The sequence below is a fragment of the Bombina bombina genome, chromosome 7, assembly GCF_027579735.1.
Source record: "Bombina bombina isolate aBomBom1 chromosome 7, aBomBom1.pri, whole genome shotgun sequence".
In the NCBI taxonomy this organism is placed as follows: Eukaryota; Metazoa; Chordata; class Amphibia; order Anura; family Bombinatoridae; genus Bombina; species Bombina bombina.
This window is the reverse complement of record NC_069505.1, coordinates 269,838,846-269,865,270: the sequence shown is the minus strand read 5'-3', so window position 1 is coordinate 269,865,270 and position 26,425 is coordinate 269,838,846. Positions and strand designations below refer to the sequence as shown.

The 26,425-nt window shown below is 43.2% G+C and overlaps 1 protein-coding gene across 1 annotated transcript in view; it reads right to left on the bottom strand.

Moving 5' to 3' along the window:
• The window catches only part of DCP1A (decapping mRNA 1A), a 262,738-nt gene that overhangs the window by 192,527 nt on the left and 43,786 nt on the right, over window positions 1-26,425 (bottom strand). The window contains exon 4 of the mRNA XM_053720746.1: window positions 8,507-8,573. Within this exon, the coding sequence (XP_053576721.1) occupies window positions 8,507-8,573 (67 nt within the window). The remainder of the gene's footprint in view (window positions 1-8,506; window positions 8,574-26,425) is intronic.

The following is a 26,425-nucleotide window of genomic DNA, read 5'->3' as shown; positions in this document are numbered from 1 at the left end:
TTCTGGATGGAGAGCTCACTCCCTGGGGTGAATGGTCTGTCTGCTCAGGAAATCTGCCTCCCAAGTGTCCACTCCTGGAATGAGGATGGTCGATAGGAGACAATTGTGAGCTTCCACCCACTGCTGAATGCAAATCACCTCCTTCATGGCCAAGGAACTTCGAGGTCCTTCCTGGTGGATGTAAGTCACTGAGGTGATAATGTCCAACTGTAATCTGAGAATCCGGACTAAAGCTAAAAGAAGCCTAGCTACCAAGGCATTGAAGATAGCTCTCAACTCCAAGATGTTTAAAGGGAGAGAAGAAGATTCCTGGATCCACAGGCCCTGAGCTTTTAGAGAACCCTACACTGATCCCCAGCTGAATAGGCTAGCAACCGTAGTCAAATCACCTAGGAGGGTCTCAGGAAGCAAGTATCCTGAGCCAAAAATTGCTGTGAAATCCACAACGAGAAAAAAATCTTTTGATAGGGAATCCAGATCTATCTTTTGCGATAAATCTGAATGGACTCCGTTCCAGTGACTGAGCCTGCATAGTTGCAGAGATCTCAGATGGAACCGAGCAAAAAAGGAATGATGTCCATAAAGCAATCATCAGACCAATCACCTCCATGTATAGAGCCACAATGGGCGAAAAGCAGATTGGAGAGAAAGGCACGAAGAAAGAAGATTAGATTTCTTGACATCCATCTGGAAAATATTCACAGACAGGGAAACTATGATTGTCCCTAAGAAAACACACCCTTGAAGCTAGAATTAGGGAACTCTTATTCTGATTTACTTTCCAACCATATGACCATAGAAAAAAACAACATCATCTGTATAAGATTTGCTAGATGAAAAGATGACGCCTAAACAAAGATGTGTCTAAGAAAGGCCCTACAGCAATTCCCCGGGATCTGACCACTGCCAAAGGAGCTCCTAGAAACTATGAATATTCTGGGAGCCGTGGCAAGACCAAATGGAAGTGCAACAAACTGGAAGTGCTTGTCTAGAAAGGCAAACCTCACAAATGGATAAGATCCTTGATGGGAACATGAAGATATGCATCCTTCTGGCCAAAGTCGTCATGAACTGACCTTCCTGAACCCAGGAGAAAATGGAACGGATAGCTTCCATCTAAATGCAAATTCGGTAGCCTGCAAATCATGATTTAGGCAAGGCTATTTGTAACCCATCATTTAAAGGGCACTCTCTGTGAAGAACACCTAGTCACAGCTGGATTTGAACTCCTGACCTTCAGCTTTGAAGGCAGCAAAGTTTACCACTTAGCCATCATGGGACACCTGAGTTTTGAATAAAAATCTTTACCCTGTTCCTGTATGGGAACTGGAACAATCACTCCCAGGGAAGACAGGTTCTTCACACAGTTTAAGAACACTCATTGTCTGAACTGCAGGAAACAGACAGGAAAAACCTGTCCCTGGAGAAGTAAGACCTGAATCCTTTTTTGTAACCTAGGGATACTATTTTCCCGTTTCCAGGATCTGGGAATCCTTCCTAACCTGAGGAAGGAAATAACCCTTTAACTTGCATGCTGGTATTACAGAAAATAAATATTAGCAAGGTCTTAAACATTGATCCTATCTAGGATATTTTCTAAAGTAGTCATGTCAGAAACTATACCAGACAAAACATTGCTCCAATAAGCTGCCAAGTCAAACAAATGTAGCAATACTTGCGATTGGATGACATTGAAGACTACTGAGAAAGAACATCTTTCTTAAGTAAGCCAATAGCTGTCAATCCATGGGATCCCAGAAGAATAACTATAGGCATATCAGCCTGTACAGAAAGGATGATGTCATAGACATTGGATAGCAAGCCTTTTCAATATGGAGGATTAAAAATTATTGCTCCTATTGTACATAGAACAAGGCAACCAACATCATAGTGACTGAAGCTCATTAATAATATAAAATAAAATATATGCATGGGACAAAAGCATGATGTCACAGACATCAGAAGATAACACCTCAATGTGAGATAGAGGAATACTTTAGTCCCCATACTAAACAAGGACCTAACAAAAATAAATTAGGTTCCAAGACCAGTAAGCAAAATATAAGAAATATGTACGTACATGTACACATATATATATATATATATATATATATATATATAATATACATAATATACACACATACATACACATATATATATTATATATACATACATACATACACACACACACACACACATATATATATATATATATATATATATATATATATATATATATACACATACACAAATATACATATATACACACAAATATTACTACTGTATATGCAGCATGACAAACTAAGGAAATACGTTTGATAAGCAAGAAATTGATTCTAACATTAAAACTGCCACAAGATGGCAATAAACCCCTTAGCAATAAGGATTGGAGCAAGATATTCAGCCCCCTGTCCAACTTTTACAAACTATAAGGGTGCAAACCTTTATAAATACAACTGTGTAAATAAATGATTAAATACATTTAGGGCAGTCTTATAAATACCCCCTAATAGATCCATATGAAGTGCTAAATAAATGTAGGAAGCTTATCCTTTACACAGTCCAAGGCGAATAGGCTACCGCATTATGAAAAAAAAAGAGAAACATTATGCCCTGTCGATATAGACACTGGTACTAGAGAGCGCTTGCAGCAGACACTGGACGGCAGATTGATGCGATAATCTTTACAGAAATAAGCCGACTCAGGGCCTGTGATAAGAGGGACTGAAATGCGGCTGTCAAGGATATCAGACAGCTAAGGCTACCCCCCCCCACCTCCCTACAACCTCACCCCTGTTTCTCAGTGGTTTTGGGCTCCTCAGAGCAACCACAATCTCTGGAAGCTTTTGTTTGCATGGTTTTGTGTTCCAAACTTGTTTAGAGAAGAGATGGAATATGACCTGTAAAACCCTCCTAGGCTTGCTTGGCTCCTGGAACTCCGGTCGGCCGCCTCACAACAGACACACCACCTAACCCCTCTCAGGCTGTCCGGGCTCCTGGAACTCCCGGATCGGCCACAGGACAGCAGAACACACCCGCTAACTTTATCCCTGTTCGCTCCAGCAACCATGTGCTTCAGAGCTCCACTCTTTTGGGGATTAATTAGCCCTAGGGAGGACAAGAGGTGGGGGAATTACCAGAGGGGAGCTGCTTTGGGAACCGGGGATTTTGGACACCCATACCCCCATAACTTCAACGGGCTGTATCTCTGGTCCCCAATAACAAATCACGTCGCTTTTTGGACAGCGGCATCTGGGGACCGAGCTTTCAAATGACACCCTGGGAAATGCCGCCTCTCCCCTGGGATCACCCCCAAAACCATCACCACTGTGTAATGGGATTCTGTGGTACTATGGTTGCTATGGAGGCGCGGTCAGTCTGGAGGGGCGGGAATGGCGGGAAAACTGTCGGCATTGTCTCCCTGTTTTATCAAGATGTGTGTGTGTATAAAAGTGGTGTGTGTGTGTCCCAATAAAGTCAGTTCTTGTTTCACCTGAATGCTAGTCTGTCTAGTTATTTGGGTGGGCTCCTGCTAGAATCACTTTCCTGGGCTACATAGCAGCCTGTTCCAGGCAGAGGAAGGACAGTCTGGCAGAGCTACCTAGTCTGGGTAGCTGGAGTCTGCCACAGAGTGGGTCCCCGAGTACTGGTGCTGGCGGGCATCAGGGGTGGCTACAGGCTGTGGTCACTTGCCAGCTACATAGCTGCAGTCGGCAGGGAGGAAGCAGGACCCGTTTGGGCAGAGCTACTCAGTCGGGGTAGCCGGGGTATCAAGTCACATTGGTTGGCAGCGGTGGGATGCTTCCGTCTACCTGGAACATCCAAACCACCAACTGAAGATCTGCTTCTTCCACACGATTCCTGCTAGTAACCATGGAAGCAGAGTACCTAAGGGGAGTACAGGAGGCAACTGACCCAGCTGGACGGTCCTGGTTCTGAACTGGACCAGTTTAGCTGGAGGAGCATTGTCCGCTGGCAACTATGGAGGGAGAGGCTTCAACAAAGAAAAGGATTGTGATGGAAAGGTCCTCCCCACAGATTATGAGAGGGTACTGCGGTCCGGTGGGACTTGCGAGTGCTTTTCCTGGGAGAGCAGCCCATGGAGGAATGGCTATCGGAACTAGATAGACTGGTCGGGCAGAGATGTGGGTGGAGGACGGCTACCGGGGACCTGCCGATGGCTCGCTATACAAGCACGGCCATGGCTGGAGGATTGCTCCCCCACAGAGGGCTTTGGCGGCCCTGGGTTACTAATTGGAAAAGTTGACAGAAGACCCAAAAATTTGGGGAGCAGGGGCAAAACTTGAGAGTAACAAACATTGGCCTCTCCCGAGAGCAGCTGTTGGATATCTCGGGGGTACCCTGGCTGGTATCCAATATGGTATCGCTTATTGTCAAAGAATGGGAACTGGAAAAGGCATACAAGAGGCTGCTAGACCGAGTTCTGCAGCATGCCACAGAGTCTGCACGGAGCTGTGGTGCAGCACTCTGGGAATCATGGACGTTGACCTCAGATGAGTGGCAACAGAGCATAAGAGACGACGAGCTGCTAGATACAGATCAGCAGCCTGGCCCCGAACTTATAGACTTGGACAAGGGAGCCACCCCAGCAGAAGCGCTGGCAACAGGGCAGAGAGCCGCCGGCCTCTGCCCAGCACCTGTAACAGCTCCAGGAAACCAGGGAGAGGAGGAAGTCGTCCTCCCTCCCCTTACAGAGAAACATAGAAACATAGAAACATAGAACCCCTTGCAGGGAGAGATGGATGTCGATAACTCTCCCCAGCAGCAGAACCCCTTCCCGGGAGACAGTCAGTCTCTCTCCCAAGTGGCAGAGCCATCCCTTGGGAGCGGAGGTAGTCATCCTCCCTCCCCATAAGCAGAACCCCTTCCTGGGAAAGGAGACAGTTGGTCTCTCTCTCCAGCAGCAGAGCCGGGAGAGGAGACAATTGGTCTCTCTCCCCAGCGGCAGAGCCATCCCCTGGGAGTGGAGGTAGTCGTCCTCCCTCCCCTTACAGAGAACCCCTTGCAGGGAGAGATGGATGTCGATAACTCTCCCCAGCAGCAGAAACCCTTCCCGGGAGAGGAGACAGTCGGTCTCTCTCCCCAGCAGCAGAGCCAGGAGCCGGGAGAGGAGACAATCAGTCTCTCTCCCCAGCGGCAGAGTCATCCCCTGGGAGTGGAGGTAGTCGTCCTCCCTCCCCTTACAGAGAACCCCTTGCAGGGAGAGATGGATGTCGATAACTCTCCCCAGCGGCAGCACATTTTCCCATGGAGCGGAGGTAGCAGACCTTGCTCCCCAGCGGTAGATCTCCTTCTCGGGAGAAGAGACAGATGGTCTCTCCCTTCAGTAGCTTGGCAGGGTCTCTACCCTTTTCTTGTCCAGGAGTATTTCTCACCGGGGGCAGGCATTGCATTAGGCAAGGAGGAGTAAAGCTTATATCTATCTATCGGGTATTTGTAAAGCGCAAACTAATCACCCCTGAGGGTCTCAAGGCGCTATGGGAGGGGGGGAGAGGGGGCTAAGGGAAGACGATTCAGTCGAAGAGCCAGGTCTTGAGGTCTTTCCTGAAGTTTGTAAGGGAGGTGGATTGTCTGAGGTGCAGAGAGAGGGAGTTCCATGACCTTGCTGCCATATAGGAGAAGGATTTTCCTCCAGCTGTTTTTTTCTTGATGCGGGGGATGACTGCGAGTGCTTGGTCGGCAGAGCGGAGTTGTCTGGAGGGGGTGTAGAAATTGACACGGTGGTTGATGTATTCAGGACCGATGTTGTGGAGGGCCATGAATGCATGGATTAGGAGCTTGAAGGTGATTCTCTTGTTGACGGGGAGCCAGTGTAGGTTGGTGCTACATGTTTGGGCACCCGAGCTTTGCCTGCCTCACCAAGGAGCAACCTCCCCCTCTGGTCTGGGGTGGGTCCGCCGGTAGTAAAACGAGTGTCACGGAGAGAGGCAGTGTGGCCCTGGAACTTGAGGACCCTGGAACTTGTGGGACAGTAATTGTTTGGGAGCCGGTCTTGGCATACTTGTTTGGGACTTTGCCTTAAGTGACTATTCCTGCGCCCGGGGCGCAGGGTATAAAACGCCAGCCGGAACCCCACAGGATGCCCCAAGCTCTGGAGAGATGGGATCACCTCTCCCAGCAACCGAGAAGTGGAGGGCCACCGTCAGACAGCCCCAGGCCGACCCGTTGAGAGTCTAGCAGGGTCTGCCGAACTGGGGGGGGGGGGGGGGGGGGGGAGATGTGACAGATACCAGACAGCTAAGGCTACCCCCCACCCCCCTACATCCTCACCCCTGTTGTTTCTCAGTGGTTTTGGGCTCCTCGGAGCAACCACAATCTCTGGAAGCTTTTGTTTGCATGGTTTTGTGTTCCAAACTTTGTTTAGAGAAGAGCTGGGTCTTTGACCTGGAAAACCCTCCTAGGCTGGCTTGGCTCCTGGAACTCCCGGTCGGCCGCCTCACAACGGACACCCTCCAAACCCCTCTCAGGCTGTCCGGGCTCCTGGAACTCCCGGTGGGTCACAGGACAGCAGGACACCCGCTAACTTTACCCCTAGTCGCTCCAGCAACCATGTGCCCCAGAGCTCCACTCTTTTGGGGATTAGCAGCCCCTAGGGAGGAAAAGAGGTGGGGGAATTACCGGAGGGGAGCTGCTTTGGGAACCGGGGGTTTTTGGACACCCCCAACCCCCATAACCAACAGGCTGTATCTCTGGTCCCCAATAACGAATCACGCCGCTTTTTGTACTGTGGCATCTGGGGACCGAGAGCTTTCAAATGACACCCTGGAAGTGCCGCCGCTTTCCCAGGATCACCCCAAAACCATCACCACTGTGTCCTGGGATTCTGTGGGATTATGGTTGCTATGGAGGCACAGGTCAGTCTGGAGGGGCGGGAATGGCGGGAAAACTGTGGAATTGTCTCCCTGTTTTATCAAGATGTGTGTGTGTATAAAAGATGTGCGTTTGTCCCAATAAAGTCAGGTCTTGTTTCACCTGAATGCTAGTCTGTAGAATCATTTTCCTGGGCTACATAGCAGCCTGTTCCAGGCAGAGGAAGGACACTCTGGCACCAGTCTGGGTAGCTGGAGTCTGCCACAGGGTGGGACCCTGAGTACTGGTGGTGGCGGGGCATCAGGGGGTGGCTACAAGCTGTGGTCACTTGCCAGCTACATAGCTGCAGTCGGTAAGGTGGAAGCAGGACCCGTTTGGCGGAGCTACCCAGTCAGGGTATCCGTCACAGCGGCCGTATAAAAAAGCCGCCTCTATTCACTCTTAGGTCCATTTAAGGAGTTTGTATCATATAGTTTAAACAAACGGCCATTAGCCGTCAGGTACAGGTTAACCTCAAAACAGATCGTATCACAATAAAAGAAAAACTAATACTGATACATGCGTCTACTCTCGTCGATGTAGACGGAGGAGCAACAGTTGAAGATCTCTCTAAAGTAAAACCCTGCAAACACTCAGGCAGCAGAAAAAGACAAGGCAGGAAAAATCACAATGTATATGTGATTTGTAATAGCGCCGCCATCACTGAGAGATTAAAGTGCGCGCATATAGCAGAACAAAAAAAACACAGCTGTGTCTTCCTAGATGTATGTACAATTTATTTAATGTTGTACCAAAACACCTTTCTCGCTGAATAATTAGTGACAAAACTTCTGTTCCCAGATATAATTATATGGAAGATCAGAGGTCCGATAGAACTTCCTGTAAGAGCTCAAGCATGCAAAGACCTCCGCATTAAACAGAGTTGCATTTCCAAACAACCGGCATTCTTAAGCTAAAGACTATAAGCTTCAAATGATAACATGCCATAAGGTTCTAGATTCTGACCCTCAAAGAAAAAATTTAAAACAGGCAAAAGTCCCCTATCCATAGCCATTAAGCTCCCTTCACTTAGACCACAAGCCATCGAGGGAAAATGGAATCAAGGGACTTACCAGTCTTGCAGCTTTATCAGCAGCCCGTGGTTTGACGGAAAAAAAAACCCTTCATCCTGACAGGAACCTTGGGCTTCAGCTGCAGAGCAGGAACATCTTCTTAGGTGTGAGACACTCTACTCTCTATCAGGGACCTGAAGAAAAGGAAAGATCAGAGTAACCAACCCTGGCTTTCTATGAAGGGGTAGCAATAATGTTAGAAATAAAGCAAAGACAACCTTTACGCTAACTTCTAAAAGCCACCCATAAAAGGATTAAATATCTTCAGACACCTCTTCGCACATCCTCCATTGAGAAAGGCAAAGAGAATGACTGGGAAGTTACACTTAACAGCTTTGCTGGGTTGCTCTTTGCCTCCTCCTCCTGGCCAGGAGTTGAATATCCCACTAGTAATTGGAATGACGTTGTGGACTCTCCATGTCATAGGAAAGAAAAGTTAATAGATATATTATCATTATTATCATCATATAATAAATAATTTGAATAACCCATAAACATACCACAGAATTCAAACTAGACAGGTTTCAAGATAAAACTGTGAATGGGGATTAAAACATACTCACTCAGACATCAATTTTGCTATCCGTTGACAGTCATTTTTGTCATAAAACCAGATACTGTAAATGGACACTGAAAAAGATAAAGAGCAAATTATGGGTAAGAAAAATGTGATCAACATAGAAATAAAATGTTTATTTGCCATTGTTCTCTCCAAATATTGGTCTTTTGTTTACAGATATAAGATAAAGAATCAGGTATTTGTACACAAGGTGATAAAGTAATGAGATCTGATTATACCTACAAGCTCAACGCATTTTATTGGGTTGTGGTTTCAAAACACAAAAAGTAAATTTATGCTTACCTGATAAATTAATTTCTTCTATGGTACGATGAGTCCACAGATTCATCCTTTACTTGTGGGATATTATCCTCCTGCTAACAGGAAGTGGCAAAGAGCACCCCATCAGAGCTGTCTATATAGCTCCTCCCTTAGCTCCACCCCCCAGTCATTCGACCAAAGGTACAGGAAGAAAAAAGAGAAACTAAAAGGTGCAGAGGTGACTGAAGTTTAAAATAAAAAAATATAATTTGCCTTAAAATGACAGGGCGGGCCGTGGACTCGTCGTACCATAGAAGAAATTAATTTATCAGGTAAGCATGAATTTACTTTTCTTCTATAAGGTACGATGAGTCCCCGGATTCATCCTTTACTTGTGGGATACAATACCAAAGCTACAGGACACGGATGAACGGGAGGGACAAGACAGATGGTTAAACAGAAGGCACCACTGCTTGAAGAACTTTTCTACTAATATTTTATCACCTCTTTCACTTTACCCTTCCTAGTACTTAGAGTAGGCAAAAAGAATGACTGGGGGGTGGAGCTAAGGGAGGAGCTATATAGACAGCTCTGCTGTGGTGCTCTTTGCCACTTCCTGTTAGCTATTTCATATACACAAATAAACATTAAAGAGCAAATTCTCATACATTTTATAATTTGCAGTTGTAAAAAAAAAAAGTAAATTAAAAAAAACAGAATTTATGCTTACATGATAAATTACTTTCTCCAACGGTGTGTCCGGTCCACGGCGTCATCCATTACTTGTGGGAAATGTTCTCCCCCACAGGGAAAGGCAAGGAGAGCACACAGCAAGAGCTGTCCATATAGCTCCCCCTCTGGCTCCGCCCCCCAGTCATTCGACCGACGGTTAGGAGAAAAAGGAGAAACTATAGGGTGCCGTGGTGACTGTAGTGTATAAAGAAAAAAAATTTCAACATGATTAAAAAAAAAAAACAGGGCGGGCCGTGGACCGGACACACCGTTGGAGAAAGTAATTTATCAGGTAAGCATAAATTCTGTTTTCTCCAACATTGGTGTGTCCGGTCCACGGCGTCATCCATTACTTGTGGGAACCAATACCAAAGCTTTAGGACACGGATGAAGGGAGGGAGCAAATCAGGTTACCTAAACAGAAGGCACCACGGCTTGCAAAACCTTTCTCCCAAAAACAGCCTCCGAAGAAGCAAAAATATCAAATTTGTAGAATTTGGCAAAAGTGTGCAGAGAAGACCAAGTCGCTGCCTTACATATCTGGTCAACAGAAGCCTCGTTCTTATAGGCCCATGTGGAAGCCACAGCCCTAGTAGAGTGAGCTGTGATACGGTCAGGAGGCTGCCGTCCGGCAGTCTAATAAGCCAAGCGGATAATGCTTTTCAGCCAGAAAGAGAGAGAGGTAGCAGTAGCTTTTTGACCTCTCCTCTTACCAGAGTAAACGAGAAACAAGGATGAGGTTTGTCTAAAATCTTTAGTTGCTTCTAAATAGAACTTTAAAGCATGAACAACATCTAAATTGTGTAATAAACGTTCCTTCTTTGAAACTGGATTCGGACACAAAGAAGGAACAACTATTTCTTGGTTGATGTTCTCGTTGGAAACAACTTTTGGAAGAAAACCAGGCTTAGTACGCAAAACAACCTTATCTGAATGGAACACCAGATAGGGTGGATCACACTGCAAAGCAGATAATTCAGAAACTCTTCTAGCAGAAGAAATAGCAACCAAAAACAGAACTTTCCAAGATAGTAACTTAATATCTATGGAATGTAAAGGTTCAAACGGAACCCCTTGAAGAACTGAAAGAACTAAATTTAGACTCCAAGGAGGAGTCATGGGTCTGTAAACAGGCTTGATTCTAACCAAAGCCTGAACAAAAGCTTGTACATCTGGCAAAGCTGCCAGTCGTTTGTGCAACAAGACGGATAATGCAGAAATCTGTCCTTTTAGAGAACTAGCTGACAATCCTTTATCCAAACCTTCTTGGAGAAAGGAGAGAATCTTTGGAATTTTAATCTTACTCCAGGAGAATCCTTTGGATTCACACCAACAGATATATTTTTTCCATATTTTATGGTAAATCCTTCTAGTCACAGGTTTTCTGGCTTGGACCAGAGTATCTATCACAGAATTTGAAAACCCACGCTTGGATAAAATCAAGCGTTCAATTTCCAAGCAGTCAGCTGCAGAGAAACTAGATTGGGATATTCGAATGGACCTTGTACTAGAAGGTCCTGTCTCAAAAGGTAGCTTCCATGGTGGAGCCGATGACATATTCACCATGTCTGCATACCAAGTCCTGCGTGGCCATGCAGGAGCTATCAGAATCACTGAGGCCTTCTCCTGTTTGATCCTGGCTATGAGCCTGGGGAGGAGAGGAAACGGTGGAAACACATATGCTAGGTTAAACGACCAAGGCGCCACTAATGCATCCACTAGAGTCGCCTTGGGATCCCTGGATCTGGACCCGTAGCAAGGAATCTTGAAGTTCTGACGGGACGCCATTAGATCCATGTCTGGAATGCCCCATAATTGGGTTAACTGAACAAAGACCTCCGGATGGAGTTCCCACTCCCCCGGATGGAAAGTCTGACGACTCAAATAGTCCGCCTCCCAGTTGTCTACTCCTGGGATGTGAATAGCAGAGAGATGGCAGGAGTGATTCTCTGCCCATTGAATTATCTTGGTTACTTCCTTCATCGCTAGGGAACTCTTTGTTCCCCCCTGATGATTGATGTTCGCAACAGTCGTTATGTTGTCCGACTGAAATCTTATGAACCTGGCTTCCGCTAGCTGAGGCCAAGCCAGGAGCGCATTGAATATAGCTTTTAGTTCCAAAATGTTTATCGGGAGAAGCGACTCTTCCCGCGACCATAGGCCCTGAGCTTTCAGAGAGTCCCAGACCGCGCCCCACCCCAAGAGGCTGGCGTCGGTCGTGACGATGACCCACTCCGGTCTGCGGAAACTCATTCCCTGAGACAGGTGATCCTGGGTCAACCACCAGGGAAGTGAGTCCCTGGTTACCTGGTCTACTTGAATTTGGGGAGACAAGTCTGTATAGTCCCCATTCCACTGATTGAGCATGCACAGCTGTAATGGTCTTAGATTAATTCGAGCAAAAGGAACCACATCCATTGTTGCGACCATTAGTCCTATTACTTCCATGCATTGAGCTATGGAGGGTTGAGGAATAGAGTGAAGAACTCGACAAGCTTTTAGAAGCTTTGTCTTTCTGACGTCTGTGAGAAAGATCTTCATTTCCACAGAATCTATTATTTTTCCCAGAAAAGGAACCCTTGTGGACGGTGACAGTGAACTTTTTTCTATGTTCACTTTCCACCCGTGAGATCTGAGAAAAGCCAACACAATGTCTGTATGAGCCCTCGCTTTGGAAAGAGACGACGCTTGGATTAGGATGTCGTCTAGATAAGGTGCTACAGCGATGCCCCTCGGTCTTAGGACCGCTAGAAGGGACCCTAGCACCTTTGTGAAAATTCTGGGAGCGGTGGCTAAACCGAATGGAAGAGCCACAAACTGGTAATGTTTGTCCAGAAAGGCGAACCTCAGGAACTGATGATGAGATTTGTGGATTGGGGGGTATGCAGATACGCATCCTTCAGATCCACGGTAGTCAAAAATTGACCCTGCTGGATTGTTGGTAAGATTGTCCGAATGGTTTCCATCTTGAAGGATGGAACTCTGAGGAACTTGTTTAATATCTTTAAATCCAGAATTGGCCTGAAAGTTCCCTCTTCTTTGGGAACCACAAACAGGTTTGAGTAAAACCCTAGACCTTGTTACCCGGAGGGGACTGGGTTTATCACTCCCATCTTTGATAGGTCTCTTACACAATGTAAGAATGCCTGTTTCTTTATCTGGTCTGAAGATAAGCGAGACAGGTGGAACCTTCCCTTTGGAGGAAGTCCCTTGAATTCTAACAGGTATCCCTTGAAAACTATCTCTAGTGCCCAGGGATCCAGAACATCTCTTGCCCAAGCCTGAGCGAAGAGAGATAGTCTGCCCCCTACCAGATCCAGTCCCGGATCGGGGGCTACCCCTTCATGCTGTCTTGGTAGCAGGTTTCTTGGTTTGTTTACCCTTGTTCCAGCCTTGCATGGGCTTCCAAGCGGGTTTGGGCTGGGCCGCGTTACCTTCTTGTCTAGCGGCAGTGGAGTTATTAGCCGGTTCGTTCCTGAAATTGCGAAAGGAACGAAAATTAGACTTGTTCTTAGCCTTAAAAGGCCTATCCTGTGGGAGGGCATGGCCCTTACCCCCAGTGATGTCTGAAATAATTTCCTTCAATTCAGGCCCAAAAAGGGTCTTACCCTTGAAAGGAATATTCAGTAACTTAGTCTTGGACGACACGTCTGCCGACCAGGATTTTAGCCAAAGCGCCCTCCGCGCTACTATAGCAAAACCTATTTTTTTTCGCCGCCAATTTCGTTATTTGAAAGGCGGCATCCAATATAAAGGAATTAGCTAACTTTAATGCGTGAATTCTGTCCATGACTTCTTCATAGGAAGTCTCTCTCTGGAGCGACCTTTCTAGTTCTTCGAACCAAAAGGACGCCGCTGAAGTGACAGTAATAACACACGTAGCTGGTTGAAGGATGAACCCTTGCTGAACAAAAATCTTTTTAAGCAATCCTTCCAATTTTTTATCCATAGGATCTTTGAAAGCGCAGCTGTCCTCTATAGGAATAGTTGTGCGCTTCGCTAGTGTTGAAACCGCTCCCTCAACCTTCGGGACCGTTTGCCATGCGTCCCTTCTAGGGTCTACTATGGGAAACATTTTCTTAAATATAGGAGGTGGGGCAAAGGGTACACCTGGCTTCTCCCACTCCTTTTCCACTATGTTCGCTACCCTCTTAGGTATTGGAAAAGCGTCGTCGTGCACTGGGACCTCTAAAAATGTGTCCACTTTGAACAACTTCTCTGGTACTACCATGGAATCACAGTCATCCAGAGTAGCTAATACCTCCTTAAGCAAAGCGCGGAGATGTTCTAGCTTAAACTTAAATGCCACTAGATCAGGTTCTGCCTGTTGAGAAATTTTTCCTGAGTCTGAAATTTCACCCTCAGACAGCCCTACCCTCACAGCCAATTCCGATTGATGTGAGGGTAAAATAGATAAGGCATCGTCAGCGTCTGATTGTTCATCCTTTTTATCTGTATTTAAAACTGAACAATCACGCTTTCTCTGAAAAACTGGCAGTTTGGATAAAAGATTTGCTATAGAATTATCCACTACTGCTGATAATTGTTGCATAGAAATAAGCACTGGCGCGCTAGGTGTCGCCTGCACGGGCAAAGCTGGTGTAGACACAGAAGGAGAGGATGTAGAGCTATCCCCACTACCTTCATTAGATAAATCATCTTGGGCAACATTATGAAAAATAACAGAGCTGTCCTGATTTTGTTTGGACGCTATGGCGCAATTATCACAAACACTCGAAGGGGGAACCACATTTGTCTCTATACACACAGAACATAGGTTATCTGATGGAACAGACATGTTAAACAGATTTAGGCAGGCAAACAATGCAATAAAAACGATTTTAAACAAAAACGTTACTGTCTCTTTAAATAATAAAATGACATTTATTTCTGAATGTTCAAAAAACTATGAAGGCAATATCCGATTTTTCTGAAATTTGAACCCCAGTGTCTTAATGCTTAGAAAGTATTGCACAGCAAATATGGAGACTCTATCTCTTAAAACAAGCAAACCGGAGCTAATTGTTGGATTTAACCGTTTTTACACACCACAATCCCAGCTACAGCCTTGCTGCAGCTTTTTACCTTCCTTAGGGGTCACCATTCACAGAAAAAAGCCTTTTGGAGTCACTTTCTGAACCACAGGACCCTCTCACATGAATCTGCATGCACTGCCTTGAAATTCAACTGCACAGCTGAAGTGCCAAAATGAGGCTTCCTCCCTCAGCACAAGGGGCCTTCCTGACTAGATTTAGGTGTCTAAAACAAGCCAGATCAATAAAAAACGTTCCCAAGTGTATGTGAGCTTATAAAATATTTCAAATGGTATAATATTGTAATAAAAACCAATCGATTTAGCCCCTAACAGTGTCTACCAGCATAAAAAACAAAAAGGGGAAGCCTGTTATCTTTTTTGCTGAGGTGAAAGAAAAATGACTTACCGTTTCCCCTGAGGGGAAAAATGACTGTCATCTAGCATTAGCCTGTGTTGTTAGAAGGAGACTAGTCATACCTGAAGCAGATGAGTCTGCAAACTGTTACCCCCAACTGAAGTTCTCTTGTTTCAACAGTCCTGCGTGGTAACAGTAATGGATTTTAGTTACTTGTGCTAAAATCATAGCCCTCTTAAACAGAAATTTTCATCACTTGTTATAGAGTAAATAGTACAAGCCAGCACTATTTTAAAATAACAAACTCTTGATAGAAGAATAAAAAACTACAACTAACACCACAAACTCCTCGCCATCCCCGTGGTAGATGCTACTTGTTCAGAGCGGCAAGGAGAATGACTGGGGGGCGGAGCCAGAGGGGGAGCTATATGGACAGCTCTTGCTGTGTGCTCTCCTTGCCTTTCCCTGTGGGGGAGAACATTTCCCACAAGTAATGGATGACGCCGTGGACCGGACACACCAATGTTGGAGAAATATGTTACATTCTGCTGTCCCTTTAATGCTATGGATCTCTATCTACAATATTTTCAAAAAGGTTAAAACACATTTGAGAAACAAATAGGCTTTGAAGATGTACAAGAATAAACACTCTCTCCGAAGGTATAATACAGTGTTTCCCAAGTGATGTTCTATGAAACCCTGATAAAGGGACATTATACACTAATTTTTTCTTTGCATAAATGTTTTGTAGATGATCTATTTATATAGCCCATAAAGTTTTTTTGTTTTTTTTAAATGTATAGTTTTGCTTATTTTTAAATAATATTGCTCTGATTTTCAGACTCCTAACCAAGCCCCAAAGTTTTATGAGAATACCGTCAGCTACCTACTCCAGCTTGCTCCTGTTTGTGTAAAGGGTCTTTTCATATGTAAAAGAAGGGGGAGGGGGGAAAGTGTCTTATTTGCCACTTGCAGTGGGCTTTCCAGCTACCTTTTCAACAGAGCTAAACTGACAGCTTCTAAGTAAGTTTTTAAACCATTTTATACTGGATTTTTATATCAGTATCTGTGCATCTTATTCTTTATAGCAGTGTCTATTACATGCAGTTATATGAAAATGAGTGTATACTGTCCCTTTAATTGATTAGTGTTCAACAAGAAAAAAAATGTGCAAGGATAAAAAGGTAACATCTGGACTTTTGCAGTCTTGGGTAGCAGGTTTAAGAGTTAAATAGTGTGTGTGATTCTATTGAGGAATAAGGCAAAGACTAACAAATTTACTTCAAATGTAGGGTTCAACTAGAATAACCATAAGCTACACATTGTTGGGCATCAGATAGGGATGTTTGTATCTTTCTAGATCTATGTAGAATTTAAAACCATCAGAATTAGATGCCATGGGCATTCATTTCGGACAATGATTAGGTCATTACATTATCCAAGCAAGCTGTTATGGATTTCTTTAAACTATTTTGGGGTTGGAGACCAAACAGGATTTATTTTCTGCATTAGGTTGGGAACACTGGCACAGTAGCTTCTAAAAACTAGCCTGTGCCAGCTGTATCATTTCTCCTGGACACACACTATCCACAAATGTAAACTAAAGGTTAAAAAATGAGCAGGATTTGTAGTAAAAAAAAAATAGACCAACAACTTTTTTTTTCTGTTTCTTGTTTCATAAATCTTCAGATAACTTTCAAACAATGTCAAGGTTAGAACAGAAAATAAAAAAGTATAGTAATAACTATGAAGCTGACCAGTCTTTCAGCTGTCATGCCTCTACAACAAAGCTTTTGTGTTGGACATGGCAGAGAAGCAATGATTCTTTGTTTCAACAAATCACCTAAGTCGAAAGCGTGGTCTGCTTCTTGCAAAGTAAAAAACACCTGAACTAGCTGAAAACCTTCGGTATGCTCTAAAGTCCCAACCCCCTTCACTAAGCTGCCAAAATTAAACAGCTTCAAACAAATCCAACAAACTACAAATAGGGGACTACTAGTAAGGAGGCAGATCTATTACTTATGGATTCAACTGTAAAATTAATAGCTAATAATAATAATAATATTAGTGTCATCAGTACAATAGCAAAAATGTTTATAACAAAAGCTATAGCTGTTGTATTTAAAAGGAACATGAAACCCAAAATGTTTCTTTCACTATTCAGATAGAACATAAAATTAACCTTCCAGTTTACTTCTATTATCAAATTTGCTTCATTCTCTTGGCATCATTTGTTGAAGGGGCAGCAATACACCACTGGGAGCTAGCTGAACAAATGGATGAGCCAATGACAATCAATATATAGCCACCATTCAGCAGCTAGCACCCAGGGTGCTTTGGTGCTCCTCAGCTTACCTAGATAAACTGCTGATGCATACTTAAAGGGCCACTAAACCCAAAATCTTTCTTTCATGATTCAGATAGAGAATAGAAATTTAAACAACATTACAATTTACTACCATTATTTATTTTGCTTCATTTTTTAAATATCCTTAGTTGAAGAAAAAGCAATGCATATGGTGAGCCAATCACACAATGCTTCTATGTGCAGCAACCAATCAGCAGCTAGTGAGTATATCTAGATATGCTTTTCATCAAAGATTAAAACAAATTATATAATATAAGTAAATTAGAAAGATGTTTAAAATTGCATTCTCTTTCTAAATCATAAAAGAAAAAATGTGGGTGACATGTCCCTTTAAAAAGAGACAGTAAAGCCATAATTAGACATTCCTGATTCAGACAGATCACATACTATTTTAAACACAGCACTTGCTCAGGAAGCCTAGTGGGCTTGTACCATCTGGTAATAACTCAATTTGTTAATTGCTAACATGATACAAGCCTCACTGGCACTCTGAGCAGCTACAGTATTTAAAATGCGGGTGCCCAGAGGCGGAACTTTTTTTCACTTTCTGCGATGAGATTGTTTTAATGGAAACATTTTCTGCAGGTTATTTTAAAAAATAAATTTATGTTACATTAGGCAGTAACACTAAAGCTCCGGTTCAGTTGCAAAGTGTTGATTAAATGGAGAATAAAGCAATTGTAAAAGGCAACAGTTGAAAATTGGATTGCAAATTAGCTGCAGACAAAAAAAAATGAATTGTAAAATGTCTCTTGAATAAATGTTGTTTCCTTTTCTCTTGAACTAACAGAAATGTAGTAATAAAAAGGTGCATTACTCATAAGAATGTCATTCACAAAACACAGCTTTGTAGACCGTGAAAAGTTAGTAGGCTGATACTGCATATTTGACCTTTTTACTTCAAACAGCACTTTGCTGTGGATGCGCTGTTTTAAGGAAAACTTACACAGTGCTGCCAGAGGAAAGCTCTTTTTGAAGAGAACAGCCTGATGTGGAGCAGCACTGCAAAGTTAAAGGGACAGTCAACACCAGAATTTTTGTTGTTTAAAAAGATAGATAATCCCTTTATTACCCATTCCCCAGTTTTGCAAAACCAACACTGTTATATTAATACACTTTTTACTTCCGTGACTAACTTGTATCTAAGCATCTTCTGACCGCCCCTAATCACATGACTTTTAGTTATTATCTATTGACTTGCATTTTAGCCAATTAGTGCAGTGTCTGCCACTAGCCACGGGCGTGATCACAGTGCTATCTATATGGCCTACATGAGCTAGCTCTCCCCTGCTGTGAAAAGTAAATAAAATAGAGGCGGCCTTCAAGGGATTAGAAATTATCATATGTGCCTTCCTAGGTTTGCTTTCAACTAGAATACCAAGAGAACAAAGCAAAATTGTTGATAAAAGTAAATTGGAAAGCTGTTTAAAATTACATGCCCTATTTGAAAAATGAAAGGTTTTTTTGGACTTGACTGTCCCTTTAAAGCAGTAACAGTTCCTGCATGTGTCATGTTCTTTCTGCAGACATGCTGCATTTTCTGCGATGACATCTCAGATTACTACATGTTCTGCCTTGGGGTGCGGGTGCACTGAGAATATCTAGCTATGTTTCACATGCACGTGCAGAAATGCTAACACTAAAACAGGGATAACTTTTACTAGAAGCATGTTTGCCAATACATATATATTGTAAATATGTTCCTATTCAAAGAAGTAATTTATCTATGTGCATTTAAATTTTCACTGGAATGTCCCTTTAACTGGTTTTAAAGAAAAATTAATAATTCTTGATTCTGATAGTGCATGCAATTTAAAAAAAATGAAATTTACGTCCATCACATTTACCATGTTCTGTTGGAATCCTTTGTTGAGGAGCATACCTAGGTAGACTTAGGAACATGCACGTTTGATGAACACTAGATGTGTTGCGACAATGTTTCTAACAACGTTTTTACACTTAAATTAAGTTCCGCAGCTTTACTAGGTCCCCTCATCTGCAAGGGTTGGACACAACTCTGCTCACAGGATAGCTTTTTGTTTTGCACAGACAGAACGAGTCACTACAGTTTTTAAACAAATACAACCAAAGAAAGACATCCAAAACAAAAATGGATTTACAAATCTGTTTGCTGTCGCACTAGAGATAAAGGACCGCCGCATTGATAGCTTAATGGGAAGCAAGAGAATAGCAGTTCATATTTCTGCCAGAAGCAGACTAGCAGAGCCCCAGAAGAATGCCCTAAATCAGCATTTGTCTGCCAAAATAGCAGAGGTCTCCTGTGCTCCTGGCAAGGAGTCGCACAAGAGAACGCCATTAAAGACAGTCAATGTCACTGATTTCCGAGCAAAGACAAACATTGAGGAGCATCAGCAAGACAAGAGACTGTGTGCACATGTAAATAGATACTCTTAACAATTAGATTTGCTTCAGGAAACTTCCCAAACACAAGGAATTTTGATTCCACCACAAAAGAAAAATGTAAAAAGCTGAAACAGTGTCTTGCAAAATGAAGGTTGTCAAACACACAGAGTTAAAATGATGGTAAATCCAAGCGTATAACAAACGTATACAAATAAACATTAGTTTCTGTCATCTTTTACTAACAAAATGCTGTTAAACTCACCCTATGTGTCCGGCAAGTATATCGCTAACTCAGCGCTTCCGGCCCGTCCACGGCACATCGCTCTTCTTCAATGAGGTGACATTTCCACCTCTAAACCAATAGCTGTGCGTGTCAACTGACATCCGAGCACAGCTAGAGGTGGAAAGTCAACTCATTGGAGAAGAGCGCTTTGCCGAGGGCGTCCAGAGGCGCTAAGTTAGTGATATACTTGCCACAAAGATAGGGTGAGTTTAACCGGGTATTTTTAGTAAATGATGACAGAAACTAATATTTATTTTTTAGTTTTAGATGGTAAATCCTAGCATTTGCTATACACTTGGATTTACCATCACTTTAAAGGGACAGTCTACACCAAAAAAAGGCTTCCTGTATTGGAATCCTTGCCATCTGAATACACCATTGTACGTTACCGCAATAATCATTTTTTTTCCAAGCAGTAAAATGGCCGCAGGACGCCTCCTTTCAGTGACATCATCATGCCCAAAGGGTTTGGTGGTTGTTCATGAGCACTCGCTCCTGTGCTTGAGGATGCCCGCTTTGTGCATGCGTATGCAGTAGGATCAATAATGATTGAGGGTGCTTGCTTTATGTGCATGCTGTAGAATCAATACTTTGCAGTCACTTTAAGGGTCCACATAAAGGCACTTATAAAGTTGATGTTTTACAAATCTGATTGCGAGCCCTGTTTGTACCCGTTACTTGGTCCATGGTCCGCTGCTAAAATGAGACCCTTTGAGTTCCAGGCGAGTGGTTAGATTTGCAAACACTGCACATGCGCTAATCACTGTGAACTTAAATGAATCCTCATGTACGACACGCTGCTGATTCGCTAGTGCTACCTCTTAAGACATGATGATGTCACTGAAAAGAGGAGTTCGACAGCCATTTTAAACGGCAAACAATGTTATTTTTTTGACTGCATGAAAATAAAAAATTCATGATCCATTGGATAATGTAAAATGGTGTAATCAGTGGCCAAGAGTTCCAATACAGTAAGTCTATTTTTGGTGTAGACTGACCCTTTAACTAACGCCACAGCTGCAAACAGTTTGTCAGAGCCAAGTCATTTAAGACAAGTCTGGGACTTAGTCCAATGAGTTCAGGGGTTAAAACAAACTGTCTAGTATGTACTAGACCCAGAAAATTACAAAAAAATATTTTTTATGCTACTCACTCTAAACTATCTACGCTGCTACCACCAAAATTATTTTAAAGGCAAATCCTCTTTAAAACACAGACTTCATAAATGAACACACACAAAAAAAAATTGACAAAATATTGTATTAAAACACAATACCATTATAACTTTCATTGATAATGTATTTCAGATATAAGGACAAAGACAAAACTTGATTGGTGACCGCACATATATACCTTTTATCATTGGCTCACCTAATGAGTTTAGCTCACAGGAGTGCATTACTGCTCCTTCAACAAAAGATACCAAGAGAATAGAGCATATTAGTTAGATATTACAAGTGAATTGGAAAGTTGTTTACAATTGCACAATGTTAATCATTAAAGGGTTTCATGTCCCTTTAATAAAACTAGCCACAGTGGACATCATATACATTTTTTAGTCAACATTAAAGATTAAAGATGTTTAGCTCAGGTCCAGTTTCTGGCCAGTCTCCTAAGAGGGACAAGAAATATGACCACCCCTTTTAAAACTAAAGACATAAACCAGCTTCAAAAACCTGTCTGAAATTATAAGACATTATACACTGATCAGCCACAACATTAAAACCACCTGCCTAATACTGTGTAGGTCCTCCTTGTGCTGCCAAAACAGCTCTAAGGTATGTACTCCACAGGACCTCTGAACATGTCTTGTGGTATCTGGCACCAAGACATTAGCAGCAGATCCTTTAAGTCCTGCAGGTTGTCAGGTGGGGCCTCCATGGATCGGATTTGTTGTTCCAGCAAATCCCATAGATGCTCAATCGGTTTAAGATCTGGGAAATTTGGAGGCCAAGGAAACACCTTGAACTCTTTGTCATGTTCCTCAAACCTTTCCTGAACAATTTTTTGCAGGGTGCATTATCCTACTGAAAGAGGCCACTGCCATTAGGGAACACCATTGCCATGAATGGGTATTCAACAATCTCTACGTAGGTGGTACATACATCTACGTGAATGCCAGGACCCAAAGTTTCCCAGCATAACACTGCCTTAGCCAGCCTGCCTTCTTCCCATAGTGTATCCTGCTGCCATCTCTTCCTCAGGTAAACAACGCACACGCACCCGGTTATCCACCTGTTCTAAAATAAAACGTCATTCATCAGACCAGGCACCCTTCTTCCATTGCTGCATGGTCCAGTTCTGACTCGAACACCCCATCGAAAGCGCTTTTGGTGGTGGACAGGCGTCATCATGGGCATTCTGATCTACTCAGCCCCATACACAGCAAACTGAGATGCACTGTGTTTTCTGACACCTTTCTATCATGGCCAGCATTAATTGTTTTCAGCAATTTAACTTACAGTAAATCTTCTGTGTGATCTGACCAGACAGGCTAGCCTTTGCTCCCCACGTACATCAATGAGCCTTGGGCGCCCATGACCCTGATGCCGGTTCACAGGTTGTCCTTCCTTGCACCACTTTTGGTAGGTAGTAACTACTGCATACCGGGAACACCCCACAAAACTTGTTTTTTGAGATGCTCTGACCCAGTTGTCTAACCATCATTACTTGTCGCTCAGATCTTTTCACTTGCCCATTTTTCCTGTATCCAACACATGAAATTCAAGAACTAACTGTTCACTTGCTGCCTAATCTATCCTTCCCCTTGACAGGTGCCATTGTGATGATATAATCAATGTTATTCACTTCATCTGTCAGTGACTTTAATGTTGTGGCTGATCAGTGTAATTGTATACAGGTACTTGTATGCTCAACCACATTGTAGAGCCATGTGGATTTTTTTTATACCAGACAGGATATGTCTAATTATTTTATGTTACCGCATGATCATAAACCTTATCCAAGTTTGACACATACATTCTCCCAATAAATACCTAAAGGGTGTATTAGCACAAAAGAGCACTGGTGATACACATCTTGCCTACCCCTGCAAGATTAAACGGGACAGTCAACTCCAGAATGTTTATTGTTTAAAAAAGATAATAATCCCTTTATTACCCATTCCCCAGTTTTGCATAACCAGCACAGTTATACAAAACAGAATTTATGCTTACCTGATAAATTACTTTCTCTTGCGGTGTATCCAGTCCACAGATTCATCCTTACTTGTGGGATATTCTCATTCCCTACAGGAAGTGGCAAAGAGAGCACACAGCAAAGCTGTCCATATAGCTCCCCCTCTGGCTCCGCCCCCCCCCAGTCATTTGACCGACGGTTAGGAGAAAAAGGAGAAACCATAGGGTGCAGTGGTGACTGTAGTTTAAACATAAAATTTTAACCTGACTTAATTGCCAGGGTGGGCCTTGGACTGGATACACCGCAAGAGAAAGTAATTTATAAGGTAAGCATAAATTCTGTTTTCTCTTGCAAGGTGTATCCAGTCCACGGATTCATCCTTACTTGTGGGATACCAATACCAAAGCTTTAGGACACGGATGAAGGGAGGGAACAAGACAGGTAACCTAAACGGAAGGCACCACTGCTTGCAAAACCTCTCTCCCAAAAATAGCCTCCGAAGAAGCAAAAGTATCGAATTTGTAAAATTTGGCAAAAGTATGCAGCGAGGACCAAGTTGCTGCCTTACAAATCTGTTCAACAGAAGCCTCATTCTTGAAAGCCCAAGTGGAAGCCACAGCTCTGGTGGAATGAGCTGTAATTCGTTCAGGGGGCTGCTTCCCAGCAGTCTCATAAGCCAATCGGATGATGCTTTTCAACCAGAAAGAAAGAGAGGTAGCCGTCGCTTTTTGACCTCTCCTCTTACCAGAATAGACAACAAATAAAGATGATGTTTGTCTGAAGTCCTTAGTTGCTTGTAAATAGAATTTCAAAGCACGAACCACATCAAGATTGTGTAAAAGCCGTTCCTTCTTAGAAGCTGGATTAGGACATAGAGAAGGAACAATGATTTCCTGGTTAATGTTCTTATTAGAAACAACTTTAGGAAGAAAACCAGGTTTGGTACGTAAAACTACCTTATCTGCATGGAACACCAGATAGGGTGAATTACTCTGCAAAGCAGACAATTCTGAAACTCTTCGAGCAGAAGATATAGCAACCAAAAACAAAACTTTCCAAGATAATAACTTAATATCTATGGAATGTAAAGGTTCAAACGGAACCCCTTGAAGAATTGAAAGAACTAAATTGAGACTCCATAGAGGAGCCACAGGTTTATAGACAGGCTTGATTCTGACTAATGCCTGTACAAACGCTTGAACATCTGGAACTGCTGCCAGACGCTTGTGTAAAAGGATCGACAGAGCCAATATCTGTCCCTTTAAGGAACTAGCTGATAGGCCTTTTTCCAATCCTTCTTGGAGAAAAAAAACAATATCCTTGGAATCCTAATCTTACTCCACGAGTAACCCTTGGATTCACACCAACAAAGATATTTCCGCCATATCTTATGGTAAATTTTCCTGGTGACAGGTTTTCTAGCTTGGATCAGAGTATCTATGACTGATTCAGAGAACCCACGCTTGGATAGAATTAAGCGTTCAATCTCCAAGCAGTCAGCTGCAGAGAAACTAGATTTGGATGCTTGAAAGGACCCTGTATTAGAAGATCCTGCCTCAATGGCAGTGTCCATGGTGGAACAGATGACATGTCCACTAGGTCTGCATAACAAGTCCTGCGTGGCCACGCAGGTGCTATCAGAATTACCGAGGCCTTCTCCTGTTTGATTCTGGCTACCAGCTGAGGGAGAAGGGGAAACGGTGGAAAGACATAGGCCAGATTGAAGGACCAAGGCGCTACTAGAGCATCTATTAATGCCGCCTTGGGATCCCTGGACCTGGATCCGTAAAGGGGATGTTTGGTGTTCTGACGGGACGCCATCAGATCCAACTCTGGAATGCCCCAAAACTGGGTCAGCTGAGCAAATACCTCCGGATGGAGTTCCCACTCACCCGGGTGAAAAGTCTGACGACTTAGGAAATCCGCTTCCCAGTTGTCTACTCCTGGGATGTGAATTGCAGACAGGTGGCAAGAGTGATCCTCCGCCCACCTGATTCTCTTGGTTACTTCCTTCATCGCTAAGGAACTCTTTGTTCCTCCCTGATGATTGAATATCTAACACCACATTCACTTTACCCTCCCGTGGAGATGCTACTTGTTAGAGCGGCAAAGAGAATGACTGGGGGGGGGGGGGCGGAGCCAGAGGGGGAGCTTTATGGACAGCTTTGCTGTGTGCTCTCTTTGCCACTTCCTGTAGGGAATGAGAATATCCCACAAGTAAGGATGAATCCGTGGACTGGATACACCTTGCAAGAGAAATATATGTTTTACCTCTGTGATTACCTTGTATCTAAGCCTCTGCAGACTGCCTCCTTATCTCAGTGCTTTTTACAAACTTGCATTTTAGCCAATCAATGCCGACTCATAACTCCATGGGAGTGAGAGCAATGTTATCTATATGCATACAAAGAGAGAAGTGCTCTACCAGAAATGAACAACAGCTCAGTAGCTTGTTCTATGGCGAGTTACCACCTAGGGGCAGCCTCTTTTAGCCCATTTGTGCTTTTTACAGAGGAAAACTTTCCTAAAGCATATCAGTCTGATCCCGCCAAGTATGGTCAGTATCTATATAACACACATGAACTAACGCCCAATAGCTGTGGAAAAACTCGCAAAATACACTGAGATAAGAGGTGGCCTTTAAGGGCTTATGAATTAGCATATGAGCCTACCTAAGTTTAGCTTTATACAAAGAATACTAAGAAAACAAAGCAAATTTGATAAAAGAAATTGGAAAGTTGTTAAAAAAAAATTGCGTGTTCTAGTTGAATCATGAAAGTTTAATTTTAACTAGACTGTGCCTTTAAAGTTAAAATTAAACTTTCATGATTCAGATAGAGCATGCAATATTAAACAACTTTTCGATTTACAGCTATTATCAAATTGCAAGATCTTGATAAAGCCATGTTATATGGCGAAACGCGTTGATCGACCTAGATGATTAATCACAAAGTGATAATACATTATTACCTACAAGGATTGCAAAGGATTCGTTGGGACTACTTGATTCACTTCCAAAAATACTCTGCGCAGAGTTTCTCTTCCTGACCGGACCTACATTTGACACGCATCCAGCGTTCCTGACGTCACCAGCTGTTGGGAGCCGCGCTGGACACCTGTGCCGTACCTTGACGGAGGATTCAGCTAGAGAAAGGAGCAGGTAGGCACCATAGAGGTGTAGCGGCCCTGCAGCGTGGTTGTCAGAGGTTACTCTTAATTCTTTAAAGAAGATATCATCTTGTGATTATCACAGAAACTGCTAATAACCCCTGTTTTGTTATTTGGAACATCTAACGGAACTGCAAATATCTCCATACGGTGTTTTAACACCCATTTATTCCTATAACGGAACTTTAACATTATTTCATTCCTAGACAGAACTTTTAT